Source organism: Pantherophis guttatus, chromosome 6 (genome assembly GCF_059756535.1).
Source record: "Pantherophis guttatus breed Tessera chromosome 6, ASM5975653v1, whole genome shotgun sequence".
NCBI lineage: Eukaryota > Metazoa > Chordata > Lepidosauria > Squamata > Colubridae > Pantherophis > Pantherophis guttatus.
Genome location: NC_142068.1, coordinates 36,936,161 through 36,959,446, shown reverse-complemented (window position 1 = coordinate 36,959,446; position 23,286 = coordinate 36,936,161). Strand labels below are relative to the sequence as shown.

Here is a 23,286-nt window from a genome sequence, read left to right as displayed (position 1 = left end):
AGAGAAAAGGGAGACTTGTCCTCTCCTGACTGGACACCATTTTCCAAAGGAGGACCACCCAGCCTGATCTTACTGATATCATCAGTAAACTAGGATTTTAGCCTGGCCCACAGCTGGAATTGTTTCCTGAGTTGGAGAATTTATTTCACTCAGGGTAAAAGTCACAGGATTTTCTTGTTGAGATCCGACTTGTGAGCCAATTACTAGGATAAAGTTACCATACTACTTACCTCATTTGTCGTAAACAGGCCACAGCATATTCTCTTACATATTGATCAGGATAATTGAAATCTAATAATTCTAATGCTTCTCGGGGAGGCAATTTTGACCATATCTGAAGAAGAGCCTGAAGCTGTTCAGAAAATAAACATAATATATGCAGAATTCAATATCTAAAATATTTTTGAGAAGAATTCATTCATAAATAGAGTTGGACTACTGGACCCAACTTTCTGCATCTTAGCCATTGAATGATTTTGGACACACAGAGAGAAAAGGAATTGGCTCAATCTACTTCACAGGGTTTTTTAGGGGATAAAATGAAGGGAAATCCCATTTGAGCTGCCTTGAATTCTTGGAGGAAAGGCAGAATATAAATCTAAAAAACAAGATTTATTCAATTAATCAACATGTTGAACATGTTGAAACATGTTCAACAGAGATGTAAAACATAATATAGTGGGAGACACCAGTTAAGACTCAATTCCTCAGTTCAAACGAATGAAGAGGAGAATGGTAGCACAAACTCTGACTCTTTAATATTCCTATTTCTAGACAGTTGGATAAAATGTCAATAATTTCATTTGTTTCTTTTCCTTCTAGTTATGTAAAAGGGGAAGATTTTAAAGCTCTTCATTATGCGACAGAATAAAGACCCTGGGTGCCAAAGGGTAGAAAAATCAGGGTGATCTGCAGACTAAAATAGTGTAAGAGAAACAAAGGGGTAGTAGTTGCTCATATAAATCAAATCAAATGAAATTCAAATGAGATATTAGAGAAGACATTCAGGATACATAAAAGAATGATCTTAAAAAGAGGTGACAGGTTTGTATAATCTTCTTAATCTCTGGACTGAAATTAGTTCAGTTCTGTTTATTTGCAAATTCTAGAAATGGGGACAAATGCTATTTGGCCATTAATTTAACAAAGGACTGGTTATTTTTGTATGAGAAATAGTCCCATATTATCAACCTGTTATCTATTGTAGCTTATTTGATTCCCTACCTATGCAACTGAATGTTAAAGCAGTTGATGACTGCTAAAATATGGAAATATGAATTTTAAAAAATAGATTAAATGCTAATATTAAAATTAGCTGTCCCTTTGTAAAAGTACAAATAACACTATCCTTTGAGCAGTGATGCAGCCCTGAATTTACACTTGAACTCAATATGCTGAGCACTGAAATGCTCTAACTTGAGCCCTTCCTTGCAGGAAACATGGAATTTAATATTATGTATATTTGGCTTCATCTCTATAATATCAGATAACAGAATCCAAGCTTTCAAAAATGCATGCAACATATGGAATATTGTTCTGTTGCCACTAGGATTATGACTGCTTAAAAAAACTTAAAATTAGAGGCAGAGGTTATTGAACTAGAAAAAGTTAAGTGATATGACCCTTAGAGGAAACAAGAGCTCAATGACCTGAGAAAGAGCCAAAAAGATTCCAAAAATACAGCCAATTCTTGTTTACATTCTTTCTCTGAGCTTGAATAAGGAGGGAAATGCTGACCAGCTAGATCAACATCCCAGGTGGGTACTGGCTGATCTAAGAGTGTTGGTCAGAGGCCAACAAGGGGACTTATCACATCTGGGCTCAAAGCTTTCTTTTCTAAAACCAAAACCCAAAACAACAATACATCTGTAGGACAATCAATGATATTGATTCAGAGCAAAAGTGCCCACAAAAAAAGTTCCCATTATAAATGGGAAAATTACAGCAACTAAGAATCTTTCTCCTTATTTCATAAATTAATGAACTATGCCACTTTCACCTACCTTTTAACCATCTTTTAGCTACATTTTAACAAATTTAAAACATTTTTGAACACAATAAAGTTGATGTAATATACAATTTTGCTCTTACAAAATATTAACAGACAACTAGTATTCTCTATGGCATTATTTTATATAATTAGATTATTCAAAAGTTTTTCAATTATAAATAACATCAGAGCAGTAATATTTTAAATAGATTATTTGCACCACTGGAAAACCTGAAAGGCCAGATTTGGGATAAATCATCATGGAAAAAATATATAGACACTAGGAGTTGAAAACAACTTGATGGCATATCAATCAGTCAATCAGATTTCTGCAGCTGGTCCAAAGAACAGTATCTAAAAATCCTATAAAAATCCTACTTAGTAATATTCAATTACTAAGAGGGTTATTAAAAGTTATGGTTTTTTCCCAAAAATATGACCCACCCTGAAAAGAAGCCCTATCATGTTTTTGAACGCATGTGCTAAAATTAAGCCCTAACCCCAAAATTAGCCCTAATTAAGACCCTGCCCACCCTAGGATGCAGGGGTGAGGCAAGGCACACAGGTAAAAATTAAGGTAGGGTGGGGATGGGAAGCTCTTTTATTGGCTACAGAGGGCTTTCCGGAAGCCATCTGAAGGTGAAATGGAACCCAGGGGGTGTCGCACGCATCAATCCGGAGCCCATTTGTCATCTGCAGAGAGCTTTCCCGAAAGCTCTGACGGCAAAGTGGAGGCCAGGGGTGACATGTGCGAAAGGCGGCAAGCGACTACAGAAGAAGTGGGCCGGCAGTAGCTCCTGCTGGGCAGGGCTGTTGGTGTTGCTGCCGCAAGGTGAATCAATAATTTGACCCACCTGAAAAGAAGCCCTAGCTGTTTTTTCGGGGGTCAAAAGAGAATAAGACCAGTCATATTTTTGGGGAAACACAGTAGAAAATACTGTGCAGCCCAAAAGGAAAACCAAAAAGGAACACAATGCCACTATAACATAATATCCAGCTTTGACTACTGTTTCTACTGTATTTCCTTGCACATGATGAAATGTAAAGGAACTACATTTAGGAATTGCTCTGATGTATCTACATTTTATTCTGCTACAATTACTCAAGACTGATTTGGAAAAGGAAACACTACCCATGATTGTATAGTAACAATGATGTCCCTTCCCCCTCTCACCCCCCAAATACCTGATTTTAAAACAATGCAAAAACTGCAGAAGAGAAAATGGACAGAATTTACAAATGAAAAAATACTGATAAAGCAGCTTACAATAACATTTTCATTTTTGAACAAAATTGATAAAAATGAAATTAGAACATTTTCCTTTGTAAAGCTAAGATTGTAAGAACTGTCTCTGTATCAGCCAAAATATAAATGAATAAATCCCATAACCATGTCTACCAGAAGATGAATAAGCTTCCCAGGGTACCGTCTACCTTACCAGAAGATTTTTGCAGGGCTAAAGGCCTGGATGCAAATAAGTAAGATGCTAAAGTTGGGTCTTTACTTTGTAGCATGTCAGCTTTCTAAAACAAAATAATTGGCATGTCTACATTTTTCCAATTAACAGTATCCCATTTAAATTATAACCTGCCACATTCCTGCACAAAATTACTCACTTTGTCCCTGGTATTAATATTGGTCTACATAGTTCACTATATGTCTTACTTGTGCAACATCTTCAAGCTTGTTCCATTTCACAGACAGCAACAGTTTTGGCAGGGATTGTGGAAAATTTTCACGACAGTCAAATCGTAATGTCCAAATGAGATCCATTTCATTTTCACACAGCTGAGATAAGGGGTCCCTTTCCATGATCTCCTTTAGCTCAATGTAGAACTTTTTGCCACCACGACCCTAGGTGGTTACATGTTGATAAATGTTCAAGCAAACATTCTGTAAATTTTACATACGTATAAAAACAAGCATTTCTGTTCTAGTACTGTTGCAAATAAACTGAAAATGTTTATCAAATGATATTTATTTTACAAGTTTTATATACACCCCAAATGCCAATATTGTTGTTCATGAAATATACACTTCTCAATGAAGACCACTAAGGGGCAGTATTGTTATTTTACTATTTCGTTTGGGTAATATTTCTGCTGAAGTGAATTTGAATTTTAAATTTGAAGAATGGATAAAAGCAAAAGTTTGTATCATTTAAAAGTAAATGTATGGATTAAAGGAGAGTGAAGAATACCATATGAAGTCAACATCCAACAGAACTTTTGACATTTATGTTTGAACATTGTCTTAAAAATGGGGGAAAAAATTAGAAATCATTTTTTCCACTGTACAATATTCAAACATACAATATAAACAATAAACCTAGAAAAGAGGGGGAAAAACTCTACTAAAAATTTATAAACGTTAGTTTCTACTTTTCCTTTTATCATATTTTGACTAATGTAAAACATTTATAGACATCTCATTTGTGTGTGTGTGTGTGTGTCTTTGATTTTAATGCTTTAGTTAGTTTTTTCCAGTGGTAGGTTGCTCCTGGTTCGTCCCAGTTTGGGCGAACTGGTAGTGGCGGTGGCAGGAGGCTCCGCTCACCCACCCAGACATCATAAAAAACACTCTGCACATGCGCAAAAGCACCGCAGGCTCGCAAAGCAAGCACTCACACGCTACTGATAGCGAACCAGTAGCGCCGGGATTTGAAACCCACTACTTGTTTTTTGCCCCTTTAAAAACTGTACTCTATATCAGTATTACTCAGCCTTGGCAACATTAAGTTTTGTGGACTTCAACTCCCAGAATTCACCATCCAGCATTGCTATTTATTGATATTTATGCCTGTTTTTGCTGCATTTTGCCATTACTGTATATTCTCCAAGTTTAAGTTCCCGGTCAGATATTTTTGGTAATTTATATCCTTTCCAATGCTGTGCTAAATTTATTCTTGCTGCCATGAACCTGTAGTAAATTACTTTGGAATTATGCCTAGTACACTAAGTCTTCTTTTGAGCTGCTGTGGCCTATCCAATGCGGTAAAAAGGAATATAGAAGCATCCACTTAGGCTCTTATTTACCCACAATTTGTCATGTTGTCTTGTATTCAAGCTATATTTATTTAAATAAACCAACTTCAGAACGTGATATCCAAACCTCAGCCAATTCCAACTCCTGGCTCAACTGACTTAGAAAGCTATGGGTAATAAAAAGCTAAATAGAAATGTAAGGATATTAAAAATAAAGAGGGGAAGAAAGGAGCAAGGAATTTAAATGTGCCTGCAAGGACAATGATTCATTCATATATCACAATATTTAGTGGGCTGCTAACGAGCAGAATTTTGATGCATTTTACTAGAAATAGAATTCTGAATGAGTATCACGATTTAACTAAATTATTTCTGAATATTAGCACTTAGCGCCTGGTAAAAGCAAATACATAAAATAAATACATTCTGTTTTAAATGGGGAATAGCCATTATTTCATCTCTGATACTTACTGGCATGCCAGAACAATCACTGTTCCTTGCAATTTCAGCTGCTTTTTCAAGTATCTGCAGAAAATTTAACTCATGTTAAGAAATTTAAGTTTAAATTTAAAATTTACTGCCCACACATGCACACACACACAGCTGAACAAGTTCAGACAATATTAGAATTAAAGATAAACTGGTTTCTGTGCAGCCTAATAAATGACATGTGCATGTAAGGAAATTAATGTCATTTACATTGTTCTTCCTGTCCTTGTTCAGATACAAAATTTGCATCTTATACCATCATATCTTAACATGAATCAGGTTCCATTATTTCATTGTAAGAAAATTCACTATACCAACAAATACCAACACTGTACCAACAGCTCTGTAACAAAACTTAAATACTAAACGATGAATGTAGACCTTGAAATTACACATTTGTGAACATGAGCCGCAGTGGTTAGAGTGCAGTACTGCAGGCTACTTCTGCTGACTAACTGCTGCCTGCAATTTGGCAATTCAGATCTCACCAAGCTCAAGGTTGACTCAGCCTTCCATCCTTCCGAGGTGGGTAAAATGACGACCCAGATTGTTGGGGGCAATATGTTGACTCTGTAAACCGTTTAGAGAGGGCTGTAAAGCGGTATATAAGTCTAAGTGCTATTGCTATTGCTATTTCAGATTTATGCTGGCTGGACTGTTGCACTCACTTTTAATTAAAGGAGAAGGAAGCTTATATTGGATTTGCCCATTAGCTCTTCTTAGCTCAATATGCAGGAATTTTTACCCAGATCTAACTAGAGATGCCAAAGATTCAACTTGAGACTGTGTGAAATTCAAGGTTCTACTGGGAACAGGTTTATGACAAAAATAATTGTAATTTCAAATTCCTCATGGTTTCAAATTCTCAATTCATTTGCTTCAGTATTTCTAGCAGTAGTTGGTAGCAGAAAGAGAATGAAAATAGGCATCAAATTGGCCCAAATTCCATGCTGTTCTCCAACCTAGAGCCTGCACAATGTTCCATTTGTGCTTGTGCTCAGATGAAGTATCCTCTCCACATCTCCCTGCCAGGCCACTAAGCAGGAAAGGTTGGGGACGGTTGTTTTAAACAACCATTTATGCAACTTGTCAATTTAAAGTTTTCAAGTTGTACCTATAGCATTGTTCCATTTTTCAGCTACTTTTATTGGCAATTTAAAATGTATGTTTACATAACCCCTACAGATGGGAGGAACAAAATAGATTTTCTATCCAAAGATACTGTAGATTCAAATGATCTGCTCCACATTTTAGATATTACCAGTAACAGTGGATTTAAATGAAACATACCCCCCTCACATGTTGAAACATACATATGGATTCTGCAGCTGCACAGTAGTATATCTGCAGGATTAAGAGCTAAAGATTTCTCATAGAAACTTTGTTCCCCTATATACACCAAAATAACTTCTATCTAACCTAAGTTTTGAAGACAATCTCATAGATTTAAAACTGAAGTGACTATTGAGTCCATATGGTCCCTGAGCTTGATTGTTTTCTTGCAGATATTTTGTTACCTGGTTAGGTAAAATCTTCAGTGCTAGAAGCAAGTAGAGTTTGCTGTTTATATACAGTGGCTTGCCATGTCAGAATTGATGAGGGTATTGTTTTCTTCTTGGTATTTCCTTGATTAGGCTGTTGTTTACTGCTTAATTGTCTCGTGTTAATCCTGTTAATTTCTGTTTATTTGGCTATTGATTGCTGGTGAGTTGATGTTCTGGTCCTTTTTAAATTGTCTCTTGAATGGTGTATAAATGTTGTCTGTGCTTGTTGATGGCTGATTTGAGTGGCAAGCTTTCAAGAATTCCCCAGCAGTTTTGGATTTAGTTTGGTCTAGGATGAAACTATGATTAAGTCGGTGTGCTGTGAAATTAAGGATTTTTCATTATGTCTTCTGACTGCAAGTAGATGTTCATGGGTATACTCTGTCTATCCTACATAGTGGCTGTTACAGATTTTATTCTGTATGTTGAAGATTACTCCTATTTTTTTTTTTTTTTGCCTTGGGCTACTGTCTCTTTTGTTTTTACTGAAGATGTAGAGGGATTTAGTTGGTTTGTGTGCTGGTGATGCTGTGTGGTTGCAATAGCCTGTAGATTGATTATTTCTTAGATATTTTTAATGTATGGTAGTATTATCCTTCTCATAGCTTGTGCTGATTGTGCTGAAGTGGATCAGCCACTTTTGATAAAGTTGTATAGGTATTTTTTTTGTTAAAAGATATTGTTTAGATGCTCATCTGAATAAGTTTTGCTCCCCTCATGGAAGGTTGGGTTGTTACTTTGGTAGTGGATCACTAAATTAGTGTGGGTGGTTTCTCCCTTAAAGTTTTCTAATTTGCCACCATTTCTTCTACTAATGAGGTCACTCAAGATGGGCAGTGCATTGTTGTTATCTTTTTTCCATATGAATTTTATTTCTTTGAAGATGATGTTGATTGCTTCATTTCTTCTTTAGTTTTTCCTTTTTTATTATGACAAAGCTGTTGTCCACATACCAGATCCATACTTTTGGTTTTATGCATGGGAGCGCTATGGTTTCTAGATGCTGCATTGGAGTCTTTGCTGTAAGTCCTTAAAGTGGTGATCCCATGAGTGTTCCTGTGATTTGTTGATATATAATTTCAATTATACTGAAATTAGGTAGTGAGCCAGAGGTTGATGAGGTCTATGGTTCTGGGTATGTCAATCTTAGTGTACTTGTTTATTTTGGGTATATTGCTGCCATGCATTTTTCCCCTAGTTCTGAATCTATGGCTGTAAGGAGTGCTGTGACATCGATTGAAACCATCATCTTACCTTCTATATTAGGTCTTTGATTTTCTGGAGTCACTGTAGTGGGGAGTTGATAGAATATTTGCTCCCCTCTGTGAGATGTCCAAGCTTTTTTGTGAGTTCTTTAACTATGTTGTAAGTTCCCTGGTTACAATACAATTGGACAAAGAGGTATGTTGGGCTTGTATATTTTTGGGCACTGGTGTCGAAGTGAAAGCATAGGCGAACATTATCATGACTCCTTACCTTATCAAAAGGGGGGTAATAAATAGGACATTTTGAATATTCTTGAAATCTGATTTGCAAAGTTGTGGCATTTTCAGTGTATGGGTTAGTCTGTACCGTTCCCATTGGATGCAACATTTCTTCAAGTTCATCTAGGTAACCAGAATAACACACATTTTATTTAACTATACATATTGTTTAAGAGCATTACTTCTGTAAATATATAAACACATTTCAAGATCCTCATGGCTATGCTTCCAATGCTAAATATACTTTATAAACAGAGGTAGATTACTTTAACTGAATTGCTTCTATGAGGGCCAACAGATCATTGAACAGCCTTCAAAAAAACAGAGACCAATGTATTTCCATATAAACTAATGGAAGTTCTAAACTAATTAGAAGTTAGATGGAAATGTAAATATTCTGAATACAGGTGTTCAAAGCTGAAATATCCTGACTTCACTGGAAATGTTCCAATAGTAAAATGTTCTATATGACATTACTGGAAGTGGTCCAGAGTCAAAATGATTACTCCTCTATTTCACAGGATGGGTTGTTGTTGTTGTTGTTTTTTTTGAGGCTGAATCACTTGTTACAATCAGAATGGGATGTTTCAAAATTGGAATGTTATCTGCCCTAAAATCTTTTGTATATCTGTATTAAAATAAATATAGGTAGTATATTTATTCCCTACACAACCATATTTTCCATTCTTCATCTTACTCTTAAAATACAATGACAGAGAAACAAGTTCTAACCTATTTTAATGAAATTTTAACTTTAAGAGTTCTACTAGGGCAAAGTAGTGCTTTACATTTAATTTCCAAGATGTGGTTCAGAACGTGCACTAATTATAGCACATATGTGCAACAACTTTGATGCATTGTTTCTTGAGAACGACACAGCAGCTTCTCTTGCAAGCTTAAGTATTAAATTAGCAACCATAAGATATCCATCTCTTAACAGAAAGTTTTTATACTGGTAGCCAAGGGAAAGATTTCATTTTAGGGAAAAAAGCTCTCTATTTGGGATTGATTATCATTCCTGTCAGTATTTCATTATCAATAGTCTTTTTTTTTTATAGCTATACATTACAGATCTTCATCCTGTTCTCTAATACTGTATTAATCCTAATCCGCATGGCATGCCTTTCATTCTAGAGTAGCTGTTGTAGGCAGTCCCAGCAAATTCAGCCACTCTGAAATCAACGGAGGCTATGCAGGTCCCCATATAGCAACTTCAGTCTCACCAGGAAATGATGACCAGCTGTGCAAGAGAAGGTCTCCAGTTTTCAACTGTCCTTTAAAATCAAATACCATAGTATTGACCCATGCCACAGGATAATGCTGCAAAGACAAACCAAATAATTTGAAAATTAAAACCAGGGGAGGGGAGGTGTACAGTGACACTGAGGGGAAAAAAATTGCTACTAACTAAGTTGCTGATGGTGGGAGGGATCTTGAAAGACATTCAAGAATAATGCAGCTTGAACTATGGGACTAAAGGACACCCAGGCACAAACTATCGCAAACTTATTTTCCCATTGATTGACCAGCCCTATTCTCTCAATGTGACCGACTGCAAATGGTTATGAGGATAAAAAGCTAATGAATGTAAACAGTGAACACCTTGATAGAAAAGATGCAAGTGTAAATAAATACATAAACATTTACAAAAAATATGAACCTAAAGATCAATGATTCAAATAATTAATGTATATTCAAGTTGATTATAGTTAAATTTTATAGTTCATTAACATGCTAGACCAGTTTAACAGCGATAGCACATTTGTTTTAAATTTAATTAGCCCGATAATAGATAATTGTAGGATGAAATGCCTTTGCCTTTTTAGACTATAAAAATATCTTAGTGCACAAAACACACATAAAAATGTTAAGATTAATGTTTATTACAGAAAATATTAGGGAAGCTCTAGTGTAATGCAAACAAAATGTGAAGTGTTGAAACAATCTGAAACCTCAAACACCATATTCTTATTTCAATTACAAGGTAGTCCTCGAGTTACAAAGGCAACTGGAACCAGAATTTCCATCACTAAGCAAATGTGACTGTATCACTTAGTGGCATCAATTCTTGCAGTCCTGTTTGCCACTGTTAACTAAATACCATGGCTGTTATGCAAGGGAACTTCCTGATGACCATCTACAACCAAAGCCAATGGGGAAGCTGGCAGGAAGTCGCATGTCCCAGTTCCTTGGGCAAATAAGTGGATGCTACCAGGTGGGGAAGGGTGTGTGCGTGGGGAAAACTTTCCCTTGCAACTTGCAACCTTCCCTGATGGCTTCTGCACTGACAATCTGCAGAATGTCAGAAAAGGTTGCAATCACATGATTGGGATGCTTGGCAACTGGTTGTGTGAACGGGTTGCTAAGCACCCAAATTGTGGGTGATAATGTGATAATGTGACTGTGGGGGTGCTGGGATAGCTGAGAACGCCATAGACCAGTCGTAACTATAATTTGTTCAGAATCATTCTAATTTGGAACTGTTGCTGACCAAATAAATGGTCATAGGTCAATGACAACCTGCATATCTTTTGATGGTTTCAATCACTGCACATGGGAAGATTCTCCCTTCATTTTATCATCAAAGCGACCACCCTGTGAAGTAGACTAGGTTGAAAGAAACAATTGCTGATTTGAAACAGCTTTTCAGGAGTTTAAATATCTTTGCATATATAGAGGGAAATAGAAACCTAAAATATCTATAGCCACACAGATACACATGAAGTAGCATACCCTGCTGCGGACAGGAATGTAAAGAAGGAATTAAATGCATTCATTACCACTTTCCCAGCTTTCCTCATGGTCTGGTATTTGGATGGATTCAGTGCCTTGGCTGATTTTTTATTTTTCATTTTATCCATAACAGCATAAACCACAAAGCACAATCTAGCCATTCTCGGCAAATCACAGACATTGATGTCAAATTCCAAGGGTTCATTCCAAACATGGTCATTTCTCCCTGCTATTTCTGAGCTTACAATAGGTTTACAAAGGAGTTCATTACCATGGAAGAGGCCAGCCCTGATATGAACCTACAAGACACACGATAGAAAATTATTTTAAAATATTGTATCAACTAAACAAATAATACCAAGGATTATTAAAATATATGTACTTGAAAAAAAAAACATGGAAAAGGTGGCTTTCATGCAATTGATCTTAATGATATTATTGTATGCTGTATGCAATAAAGCTTAAACAATTCTGCTGTAAGGATACAAATTTATTTTATATTCTGTTCTGGAAAGTATCAGGTGGTTGGGTAAAGGCAGTGGCAAATGCTTCTCTGCACAAGATGAGGGAAACTCTTTTTAGAGAAGGTTGTTGAGTAAATGGTTGGCTTACAACTCCTGAGGGGCCTGGAAGAAACAGATTATCTGAATCCTTTTCAATCAGGATTTGGGCCTGATTATAGAACTGAGATGGCATGACTGCGTTTGTTGATGACCACTGTTGGGATTGTGATGATACCAATACTTCCTTCTTAGACATCCTTGAACTCTCTCTGACATTTGTGCTCATAAAGCAGGAGCGGTGAGTCCAGCAACTCCAGCTGTGAGTCCAGAATGCACAGCACCCTTGAAGTGGGAAAGGCAACCCCATTCAAGGTCAGAAATGAAATATCCCTACTTCTTAGTGGCCCACAAAGTCACAACCAATTGGTCTTGATCGGATGAGCTGGGGATGGTCCCTCCTTAGCCAAACCTACAGAATCTAGAGACACTGAGACAGAACTTCAGGAGCCTCACTTTGCTGACCTAGGAATCAAAAGATATAACTAGGTTCTCATCACCGACTGCTTTCATGTAGATGTTGAAAAGGAGGTAGAAAAGAGAAGAACCCTAACGCATTCCACAAGGACAGGCCCAGAGAACATCCGTCTCTGCAACCAGCACCTATTGGAACCAGCCCTGGCGAAAGGAAAAGTACCACTCTGGAATGGTGTCCCCAATCCCTTGCCCTCAGAGCTATCTCAGAAAGATACTATGGTGAACACTACTGAAAGCCACTGAGAGACTAAGGAGCACAAGAATGAATTAAAAAGTAACTGCATTATAAAACTACTCAAATTGAGCAGAAATCAATAAGCAAACAATAAAATACATCCTCTATGGCTCTGTGGTAGTTAAATATAAGAAAACATTTGTATGTTGTACTTGGGCACCATTCTATTTAAATTGTTCAAAATAATTCATCTCTAACTACTAAACACGCTAATGGCATTTAACACTAAAACAATGTATTTTAAAAAGATTTTATTTTAGTTTCATAGGAAATAATGGTTCATTTCCTTTTTTACTTACCACAGAAAAGAATGTTTATGTATGACTCAATTTGAATTGTCCATAGTTTGTAAACTGAGCAAATGGAACATTAAATATCAAATAACGTAAGTTATATAAACTTATATCTGATAGCTTTGCTCATAAATTAAATAATAACTCAAGTATGATCATAATATACAAAATGTACTGGGATGAACAGATAATGTATCTCTTGTATTGGAAAACAGTTACTTACTTTGGCAGTTTCTTCTGTATTCAATTTACTACCATTTACTAGCAAAATTTTGAAAGGGTGGCCAATCTCCCAGACACTTTGAGTCAACTGTGGTAGAAAGAAAACAGCACTGGGTGATTTTCATTCTCTTTAAGCAATACATATATACTGTACATACACATTTCAAAATCAGTATACCAGTAGTACAATTCTACTTTGCAGAGCATCTGGTAGGAGTGGTTTTGGATACAATGGAAGTGCCTGTCCAGAGATGGGTTTCAGCAGGTTCTGACCAGTTCTGGGGAACCAGTAGCGGAAATTTTGAGTAGTTCGGAGAACTGGTAGTAAAAATTCTGATTGGCCTCGCCCCTATCTATTCTCTACCTCCCAGGTCCCAGCTGATCGGAGGAAATGGGGATTTTGCAGTAACCTTCCCCTGGATTGGGGAGGGAATGGAGATTTTACAGTATCCTTCCCATGGAGTGGGGTGGGAATGGAGATTTTACAGTATCCGTCCCTTGCCAAGCCACCAAGCCACACCCACCAAGCCATGCCATGCCCACCAAGCCACACCCACAGAACCGATAGTAAAAAATATTGAAACCCACCACTGTGCCTGTCCAACACTGGATAAAGTTCCAGGTAAGAAAAGGACAATCCACTTTGGAAGCCCTGAGTAACTGCAGAAAATTTGCAGACAATAAACCCAAATCAGAGATTATTTATCCCAGTGAGCCCAGTCTGGCATTAATCCCTCCAATTCAATAACAGGAGAAAATGCAAAACTACCTGTTAGGATTCTTTTCAGAATCATTTCTCTTTTGTAAATAACATTTCAGCAGATTAGAACAGAAACATTAAACTGAAGTCATAAATTCTGTTTACTGCAAAAGTTCTCACATTGTGGGTTGGGGACATTTCATTTAAAAAAAAATGATCAGGTTTGTTCAGACAAACTGGAATCTCTGCCAAAACTCCCGCCTTCTTTATCTGAACAAGTCTACAGTGGGCTACCATGGGTGTAGCCATCTCAAAACTATGACAACTGAAGTAGTTTTGTGGTCACTTATTATTCATGATTTAGTTTTTTTCATGAAGGATAAATATATTTTATCATTTTAAGACACTGCAGTTTGAAAATCTCTGGATAGCAGTCAGGGTTCTCTGAATAAATTTCTCCCCTCAGGTCTAAAGCATTAATAGTCCCCTCCCCCAAAATAGTAACATCCATATATATATGCATGAAAACTCACACGTGATTTTTTGGGTGGTAGAGGAAGAGGAAGATTGTTTGATTTTCGATTTACTGCTACTTCTATAGCGATCATTTCCTGTTCATACATTGTTTTAATTGTGCTGCATTCAATAAGTGTCAGCTGAGGAAGAGCTCTGTTTATTACACAACAATGGATATACTGAAAAAGAAAATTGTAAGTTCAAAATTACATGGAGCTTTTCAAACAGGAAATGCAGAGTTCCAAGGGCAGTTTGTGCTCCTTCAAGAGGACACAATGTGAGTTCTGTAGCTCCTGTAAAAGTTGTAATGGAAACAGGGAATTATTAAATATAGATAATTTAATTAACTGCACTTAATAATCTTAAGAAAATGTTAATTTATATGTCAACTATACACACTGTATTTTAAGTAAATTAAAATCACATTTAGCTGCCCAGAGTTGCTGGGAGCCAGGCAGCATATAAATTCAATAATATTTTTATTATATTTATGTAATGTTAATAAATTATTATTATTTGTTCATGACAATATGAAGCCACACTTGTCAGTTCTTTAGTTGGGGTTGGCCTTTATATATATCAAGTTCTTCCCAAGGATGTCATAATGTATAGGCATGCTATATATGGTATGTGGATCTAAGCAGTGTGGCCTTTTTCAATTGACAGATAGAAATTGTGTCACTGCGCTGATTTTCTAGGTGCCATTTAAGATTTTTTGTTATGGCATTCAGTATTTTGATAATCATTATTATTAAACCATATTAATGGCACATAAATTTAATGAATTATTAATGCTAATATTATTAGCCCATTCCAGTTCTGTATATTTTTTTTATTTTGCTCATTTTCTGAAATGAGTATGCAAGTATACAGTCAAAAACACAGTATATATTCCCATATATTAAAATATAATTAAGGCCAAAGAACTTCAGAAAATAAGAGTAAGTTGGAAGAAGATTATACTTTTATTACCAATTAAGCAACACATCCAAATTGTAACTAAATAATTTGCTTCCAACTCTACAGATTTAAGTTTTTAAAATGTTGATTGGGATATGTATAGTACTATATACAGTATTTCTTATTAATACGACAACAAAGTTCTCATAATCTTTTATATGAAATTCTTTCTCTCTTTAAGTCCATGTGTACTACCATTACCAAATAAGTTAATATTAAAAAGAAAAAAATTAAGAATATTATTCACAATTTAAATCAATATTTTATATATGATTTGTTTTTCCAAGTTCCAAATTGGTATATTATTTTGTGAAAATGCTACCTGGTATTGAATTAATGGATGATCTCCAAAAACATATTCCAGTCTTCCATTAACTTGTAACACATAATCATAAGGATCAACTTCTTCATCTTCTTTTCCATGGATAGTCAACCATTTCCGAATTGCCAATTCATTCAACTTAATAGGGTTAATATTAGGAGACACTTGAAAACTAAATACATCCTATTAAGAAAAACAGAATTTATTATTATCAAGCATTAAAAGGAATTTGTTTATGAAATTATAATTATTTTAAGGTATCTTTTGTGTTAAATGAGAAAGACACTATATAACTGATAGAAGAATGATTTAGATTTATAAATATTTTTCAACAAAATTACTTTTGATTGACATAATTTATCTGACAAGTAAAATCACTGATAACTAGAGGTATTGTAGGAATGTTTTTAACTCATAAAGGCTCCCATACCATATAGAAAACTCATACTGTATATAAAACTCTTATTTGTTCCTTTGTTTTATAAAATTAGTAAATCATAGAGATAGACAATACTACTTATACCTACAACCTGCTCAATTCAGGAATTTAAATTAAAAGCATCTCAGAAAGATGGTTTGAGTAGTCTCTACAAGAATGGATTCAAAAAGGAATTGACCTTCTCTTTGATATCCCTTCAAATTTTTGATGAATGCTATCTGATAACTTATCTATCCTCTAAATCTTCTCTTCCCATGGTAAGATGGTAAAGTCCAGAAGACTTTAATTTCTTTTCATGTATAATTCTTACTAAAATTATTGAAAAAAGGATGTTAATTTCTGTTCATTCTCATTGTCCTTCTCTGAATCTATTTCAGTTTGTTGGACTCCTTGGAATGGTGTCTAAAACTGAATATAACAATAAAGGTAGGGTCTAATCAACTAAGAACATGGCAGAACTAAAGTAACATCTGTAATGACTTATGGCCCAGAACCATGGGCCTATCACAGTCATCATTACTTGAACAAACTCACATCTGCTTTCTAAGATCCATTGTGTAAACAAAAGCATTCCAGCTTCTGCAGTAAATCCTGAAATAAACATCCAATCCTTCTACAGCTTTACCACAATTTGAGCTTTTAACTACTGATGGAAGATATTTTCAATGGACCAGGATAGACTACCAAAAAGGTGTCTTGTTGAACAATCTAGCATGTCCCTGTCACATGGCTAGATAACTTTACCAAGGCCATAGATTTTTATTTTCATATTTAATCCTAGATAGCTACCAAGCAAAAACAAGTTCAAACAAAAGGTCCTGGATATTAGTGTTCAAATTGCTAACATCAAATTCTTAAAATGACTGACCCAGAACAACTAGAAAAATATCTAACTGTGCCTGACAAAGCAGCTTTAATCAACTTTGAGTTCCTGGTTTCTATGGTAGAACAGGGGCAATTTCATCAAGTTCCTTATTCAGAAAAGATATGTACATGTGGTGCACCACAAATCAAGTACATCAGTCATATCCTCTTTGACTGCCAACTACGCCCTTTAGCTAAAGCAAGGATGTTAAAATCATTAATTGATAGGACAGCCCCTTAGGACCCCATCAACAGATGATCTTACCTCCTACAAAGTACAGATATATAGCGGTAAGAAAAACTGCCAAACTTGATAGCTAAAGCCATCTGACTAGAGCAGATTGGAATCAACTGCCAAGGTAATGATCTTATACAATTATTTCACCCAATATTTTTACATATTTCAATATGCTCTATTTTTTAAATTTGATCTGGTCTTTTAATCAATAAACTAAGTTTCCATTTGTAGCACCTGTTTTACACTGCTGACTACATTATGAACTCAATTATCACTTCAATATCTTTTTACTAAGCCTGTTCTTTGCCCTGTTGTGCCTGTGTATTTGATTTTTGTGAAGAACTTTACATTTGCCCATGTTAAATTTTACTAATATTTTCAGCCCATTTCCCAAACAACCCAAGACTAATCTGAATTTTATTTTTATCTTCTAAGGTATTATGTATTTCATTCATTGCTGTATTATATTATAAGTTCTTCTTCCTTTGTTCTTCCAAATCATTAGGGGAAATATTGAAGAGTAGAGAGCCCATGAAATGAATCTTATGGCACGTCATTTGGTATTCATTCCAGTTTGATGAAGAGTGTCTTTAAGTTCTCTTTGAATATAGATAGATTGAAATCATCTATATATCGAATTAAGTGTGTCTTTAACAATACAGTCAGTAACTACTCTGCTAAATTCAAAATATATCTATTGCATTCCCACAATCTACTAACGAAATTAGCAAATAAAATTATGAAATAAATGTTGTTCTAGAAAAATAAATAAATGAGAATTTCAGGTAATTATTGCATTGCCTCCTTTGATTCCATAGTACTTTCAGATTAATCTTTTTATAACCTCATTAAGAATCTTCCAAGTTATAAACATCACTAAGTCCTTTTCTTTTAAAATATATTAAATTAGTTTATATTTGTCCTTTAATAAAAACCACTCAGAGAATTAAAATAAAATTATCTAGATATAGATGTTTATACTGATTGCAGCAAGGAATATGTATCACATTTTTATAACAAATGACTCTAAAAGTTTAAAAAGAAAGCCAATAAAATTCAAAGAAACTGCCTTATAATAGAAAGAAAAGGTATTACTTATTAAACACAGCGATGTGTAAAAATATTATATTCTAGTTCTATGCATATCATTGCATTATTATATATAAATCCTATGCAATAATTAATATAGGGTTATTACATTGCAAATAAGAATAAGAGTAAACAAAGATTGATTCTACAGAGAAAAAACTGAAATTAAACAAAAACTTTGTGTTTTAGTATTTTAAAACCTTTTGTGAAAAGTAATTTTTAAATTTTTTAAAGGTATTTCAGAGTTCAAATGTTGATTCTTACAGACACTTCAAAATTGGCACATATATATCAACACTATACAACTGAAATAAAGCAAGAAAAATGTTTTCCCTGTTAAGAATCCTCCTAGCAGTGTCTATTCCACATTCACAAAATGCTTTTATAAAGACATATGGAGCTTTCACTCCAGAAAAAATGTAAGGATTCAAAAGCAATTATTGACAAATGTAAATCATAGCTCAGTTTTCATTTCATTTGGTTTTATTATTATTATTTTTTGTCTGGGACTTTATTTATGAATCAGCTTTTTGGTAACCAGCCAAACCTCATGATGGAGTATCATAGCTATAATAAAGAAGTCAGTCAAAATCCATTCAATATTTTCTTAATTTCAAAATGTATTTGTCTCAAACTGTTATGTTCTCTGAAGTTTCTGCCAAAGTGCAGAAACTTCAAATAGCAAATATTCAAAAATAAAGTCATCAGCTATATAGCTATATAATTGTTATTTCACAGGAATCACCTGTTTCTATAAAGCTCTACAATCAGTTTAGTATTATACATTAATGAAGAAAATCTAACATAAATATTAATAAGATTGCTATAAGAGATGGAATTGATTTTTTTTCCAAAAAAGCTATTTTCCCAGTTGATAAATTCCTCTTAAACTAAAATTCCTGCAAATATCAACTGACATGGAAATTTTGAACCAGGAAACACATGGCAAGAAAGAGTTAATATGCCCTTAGCTAAATTTATTTCTCTATGCCCCAGATTTTTGTTTGTAAAGAAAATGACAAGCATGTAAGATTCAAGCAGGTTCATAATCAATATATTGATTAATCTTAAGAACTCAGAAAAAATAACATAATTTTACTTTCAGACCACTATTATATCTGTTTTTACTCTTATGCATATAGAAACAAAACAATTTTTGTTAGTAACTATGTAAGTCGCACATGTATGCTATCTTTTATTTTGAAATTGCTGTTTTAACTGGAAAGGACATCAACTGCAGCTATCTTAATATGAATGGACAAGTCTCGAACTGAAAGAAACAATCTTCAACAGGAGCACAACAATCAGATATAAGCACTTCGATTTTTTGAGAATGAAATTAAGGTCTCCTATGCCGCCTACATTAGTCACTTTTTAAAATGCCATAAGATGTCATTGATTCACAGACATTCAGAAATTACTGTAATTTCATAATTCAAGTTGCAATGCTTAAAGCCGTGTTCCACTTTAATATGTGAAATTTAACAGTTAATTCAGAAGGTATCAGAAAATAGTGTTTTGGTTTAAAAACAAGGATATGAAAGGAGTGGGATCCAAAATCATTCATGTAATTTAATTTGTTAGGTATTGATGCCATCCAATATTTTAAAAAAAGACTCTGGACAGCTTACAATATGTAAAATACATAAATGTACAGTTACACTCATTCATAGAATTTTCATGTTTGTTCTCAATCAACTGCTATGCCATATCAGCATAGATTAGATCTTAAAACTGTTCTTGGTTCTAAAAAATACAATAAAGGGACCACTCTTTCAGAAATATACAGAATGCCCATCAAATCCTTCACATTTAGTGAAAATTATTTAAAGGAGAGAAAAGTTTGAAAATAAGATTAAGAACCCCACCTGACAGTTCTCATAATGGATAGCCACAACAATATTGCCACCATAAAGTTTATCCTGGAAGTTGTCCTGGATTGCTGGTTCTAATTCTGGTGGATATGTGTGCTTTAACCAATTCATCGAAGATAATCCCATCAGTGACTGCATTTTCTCTTCACTAATTTGTCGCATCTTAATCCGAAATTCTTTGATTTCTGGGTCCTGTAGGGCATCAAATTCATGGAGGCCTGGATTTTTTTTGTGTGTTAAAAAAACAACAGCGGCATTAAAACTAGATATATTTTACTGTACCTACTTACTATTATAATCATTAAAGTCCATTTAATATAGGAACATTTATGACACCTACATACTAAGGGTCTTTTACAATCCATGAAGCTTAAAGGGTAAAGCTTTTAATAACTATAGAATTACACTATTTTCTTTATACTGAAAGGTTAATTTTAATGCATATTTAATCATTTGTAGGATAAAATTATTTTTTAAAAAATATACAATCTGTACATTTTACACTTCTGTCTAAAACAATGCCTTGTTTACAGGCTATCTTGGTTAATTACCATTTGCAAATACAGTGGTAATTTTAAAAAATCATTTTCTGATTAATGCACGTACTAAATTTTGTGCATCTGACCACAATGCATGCGAAATGAGAATAATGCTGGCACAGCTGTACAACAGTTTACTGAAATGGGACAGTAGAAACCAGTGATCTTCACAGCATCTTTATCTGTTCTCTTAGCAACCATTTTACTTCCAATTTAAGGAATGAATTGTAGTTGCTAAATGAAGAGAGGGTGTTCATGTATAAAGTACAACAAGATGGAGGAAAGGAGAGCTAAAGAAGTTGGACAATATTGTTTAAATTGACCCAGTTCAGAATTCTCAAACTATTATGCAAGTTTGAACATGTCTGTTCTCCAAATTTTCCAAGTTTCTGGACTTCTTAATGCAGCTCTCAGCAATAAATAAATAAAATATTATACATTTGACAATACTTTCCAGAAATCCATTGCATTATAAGGAAAGATGGGACAGTTGTAACTCCGCCCTCCCTCTGGCTCCCTATACTCAATAGGTTGACAGCAAAGATTGAGAAATGACCAGCAATTGGATGCTTTGAATCTGAAGTTGAAATCTGTAATCTCTTAATGGCGATGGACGGTGAGGGAACAACTCAGATGCCTGCTGGTGAGGTAGGACTATCTAAAGAGTACTGGTGATTGATGGCTATATCCTCTTCTTCATGGAGGGAGGGAACCTTTGGAACATGCTGGGATAGGGAGGGGAGTGCAGTTTTCCTCATGGTCCATGAGTCTATTTATCCCCTCAGCAAAGTGACAAAGTGATTGCAGTTCTGCAATCCAGCCAAGGAGAAGGAGAAGTAGTTTTCTATACTCCTTGCCGGCTTCCCACAAGCAAAAGCAATGGGGAAACCCACAGGAAGTTGGAAATCACTCCTGCTCCCACTGTTGTTTTGCCCACCAGTGGTCATTCTGTTTTTCCATTTAGGTAAGGAAATATCCCTAAAAGGATGACCCAACAGGTCATGGGTTGTCTAGTGTAAAATAAAAATATCATTATCTTGTTTTAATTTACCTCAAGTTAATGTGCCTATAGTGCTTTATCCCCAAAACAAGAACATTGACATTTACCTTTTCCTATGAGAACACCTATTTTAGAGTCTAACTTTTCTCCTGGGTCACAGCTTCTTGTAATTAACTGGAGAACAGGAAGAAATGGTCTAATATCACAGAGTCTTCGGGTTTCATCTTCCAGTTCCTCACGTACTGCTGTTTGGTTCACACAGGAGAACATATAGGAATCAATCTCCAGAAGAAGATGAAATAGAGGGTAACTGTGTGCTTGCTTCCATAATAGCTGCAAATAAGACCAAATTGTGGTAACATAATGCTCCAGTTGATTCACTGGAAAGTAAATTCCTTTTCAATTTACATTTAGCATTAATTGGTGTTCTTTTCCTACTCTTGCAAGCTCAAACTCCAGCATAAACAAACATCCTTAAATCAAATCCAGCCGACTCAAGCCTTCAAAGAACAACAAATGTATCAGATTTCAGTGTGTTGGTATGTTGAGCTTAAGAGAAAACTAGTTCATTATACTACAATGAGTATTCTAGAACAGCCTTTCAGTAACAAAAGGGATACTTATAAAATCTTATTTATATTTAAACAGAAAGTTCTAAGGAAGACCTCTTTTCTCCAAGTTGGTTCTTTTGTGATCTCTTTGGTAAGTTTGTCAAACTATTGAACTAGGTTGGGTAATTATTAAAGCAAAAATCAATTCCACGCCAAATGTATAATCTCTATTAATCAATCATTAGATTTATTTCCTAAAAATGGAATAAAAGTGCTTGGCCATCTTCAGTACCAAACAGAGATCTCCCACATTTATTATTTAGCTAATGGAAGAAAGAGTTGGCTGAGCAGATATGCTCCTAAAGATCCAGAGGGTTCAGAACAGCACCTCTTGAATCTTCTCTAAGGAATGCAGTGGGATAATTTTCTGTTCAAAATATTATTTTTTTATTATATTGCTCCTTTTCTATGAGGAGCTGGATGTTTCACGAAAATAACTGAATTGTGCTCCCATAGGACATCTGCTCTTAAACGCATCTTAGTAATTCATATTAAGAATCTCACTTAGTAAAAATACTAAGTAAAAATACTAATAAAATATGTTTCAATTAAAATATATGACTATCTAAGCAGCATTTTACCTGTTTGATATGACAAATAGTGGCATCACGAGGAACATCTAGACTAATATAAATTCCAGTGGGAAGCAGGCAATCCACAGAGATTGAGCTATCAGCTGCTATGTGTGAATCTATTGCCCAGATGTCCAAGATATCTGCCATGGCAGGAGGCATTATAGAATTTAAATATCATCACCACATGGACCTAAAAAAAATAAAAAATAAAGATCGAGCAAGCTGAGATTTTTTTTCCCGTCCCTCAGATTAGCTTGAAAAAGATGGAACAAAAATCTACAGAATTACAAGTCAAATTCTAGTTAAAGGTGCCCTTGAGATGTGCTCAACTGCTGTTGAATACACAACCACAAGCACATACAATATGCTAAGAAGATGCTGCACTAATGTCTCCATTTGAGCCAGGGACTTCACAGAAATGTAGATGTACAGAAGAGATCTACTATTGTCTTCTTATGAGAATCTTTTTGATTTTTCAGCTTAGACTAAAGTCCTGGTATTCCTTGGAGGTTCCCCATTCAAACTAACCAGGCCTGCCCCTGCTTAC

At 34.8% G+C, this 23,286-nt stretch overlaps 1 protein-coding gene across 3 annotated transcripts in view; it reads right to left on the bottom strand.

Annotated features, from left to right (window-relative positions):
• The window catches only part of PIK3CB (phosphatidylinositol-4,5-bisphosphate 3-kinase catalytic subunit beta), an 81,693-nt gene that overhangs the window by 31,373 nt on the left and 27,034 nt on the right, over positions 1–23,286 (bottom strand). For all 3 annotated transcript variants that reach the window (XM_034439461.3, XM_034439462.3, XM_060683038.2), the window contains 12 exons: positions 22,746–22,929; positions 21,661–21,886; positions 20,009–20,232; positions 15,511–15,693; positions 14,246–14,407; positions 13,014–13,100; positions 11,273–11,524; positions 9,716–9,812; positions 8,485–8,615; positions 5,447–5,500; positions 3,657–3,845; positions 231–352 (listed from right to left, as the gene is read on the bottom strand). In XM_034439461.3, coding sequence (XP_034295352.1) covers positions 231–352; positions 3,657–3,845; positions 5,447–5,500; positions 8,485–8,615; positions 9,716–9,812; positions 11,273–11,524; positions 13,014–13,100; positions 14,246–14,407; positions 15,511–15,693; positions 20,009–20,232; positions 21,661–21,886; positions 22,746–22,898 — 1,880 coding nt within the window. In that variant the 5' untranslated portion in view covers positions 22,899–22,929. The remainder of the gene's footprint in view (positions 1–230; positions 353–3,656; positions 3,846–5,446; positions 5,501–8,484; positions 8,616–9,715; positions 9,813–11,272; positions 11,525–13,013; positions 13,101–14,245; positions 14,408–15,510; positions 15,694–20,008; positions 20,233–21,660; positions 21,887–22,745; positions 22,930–23,286) is intronic.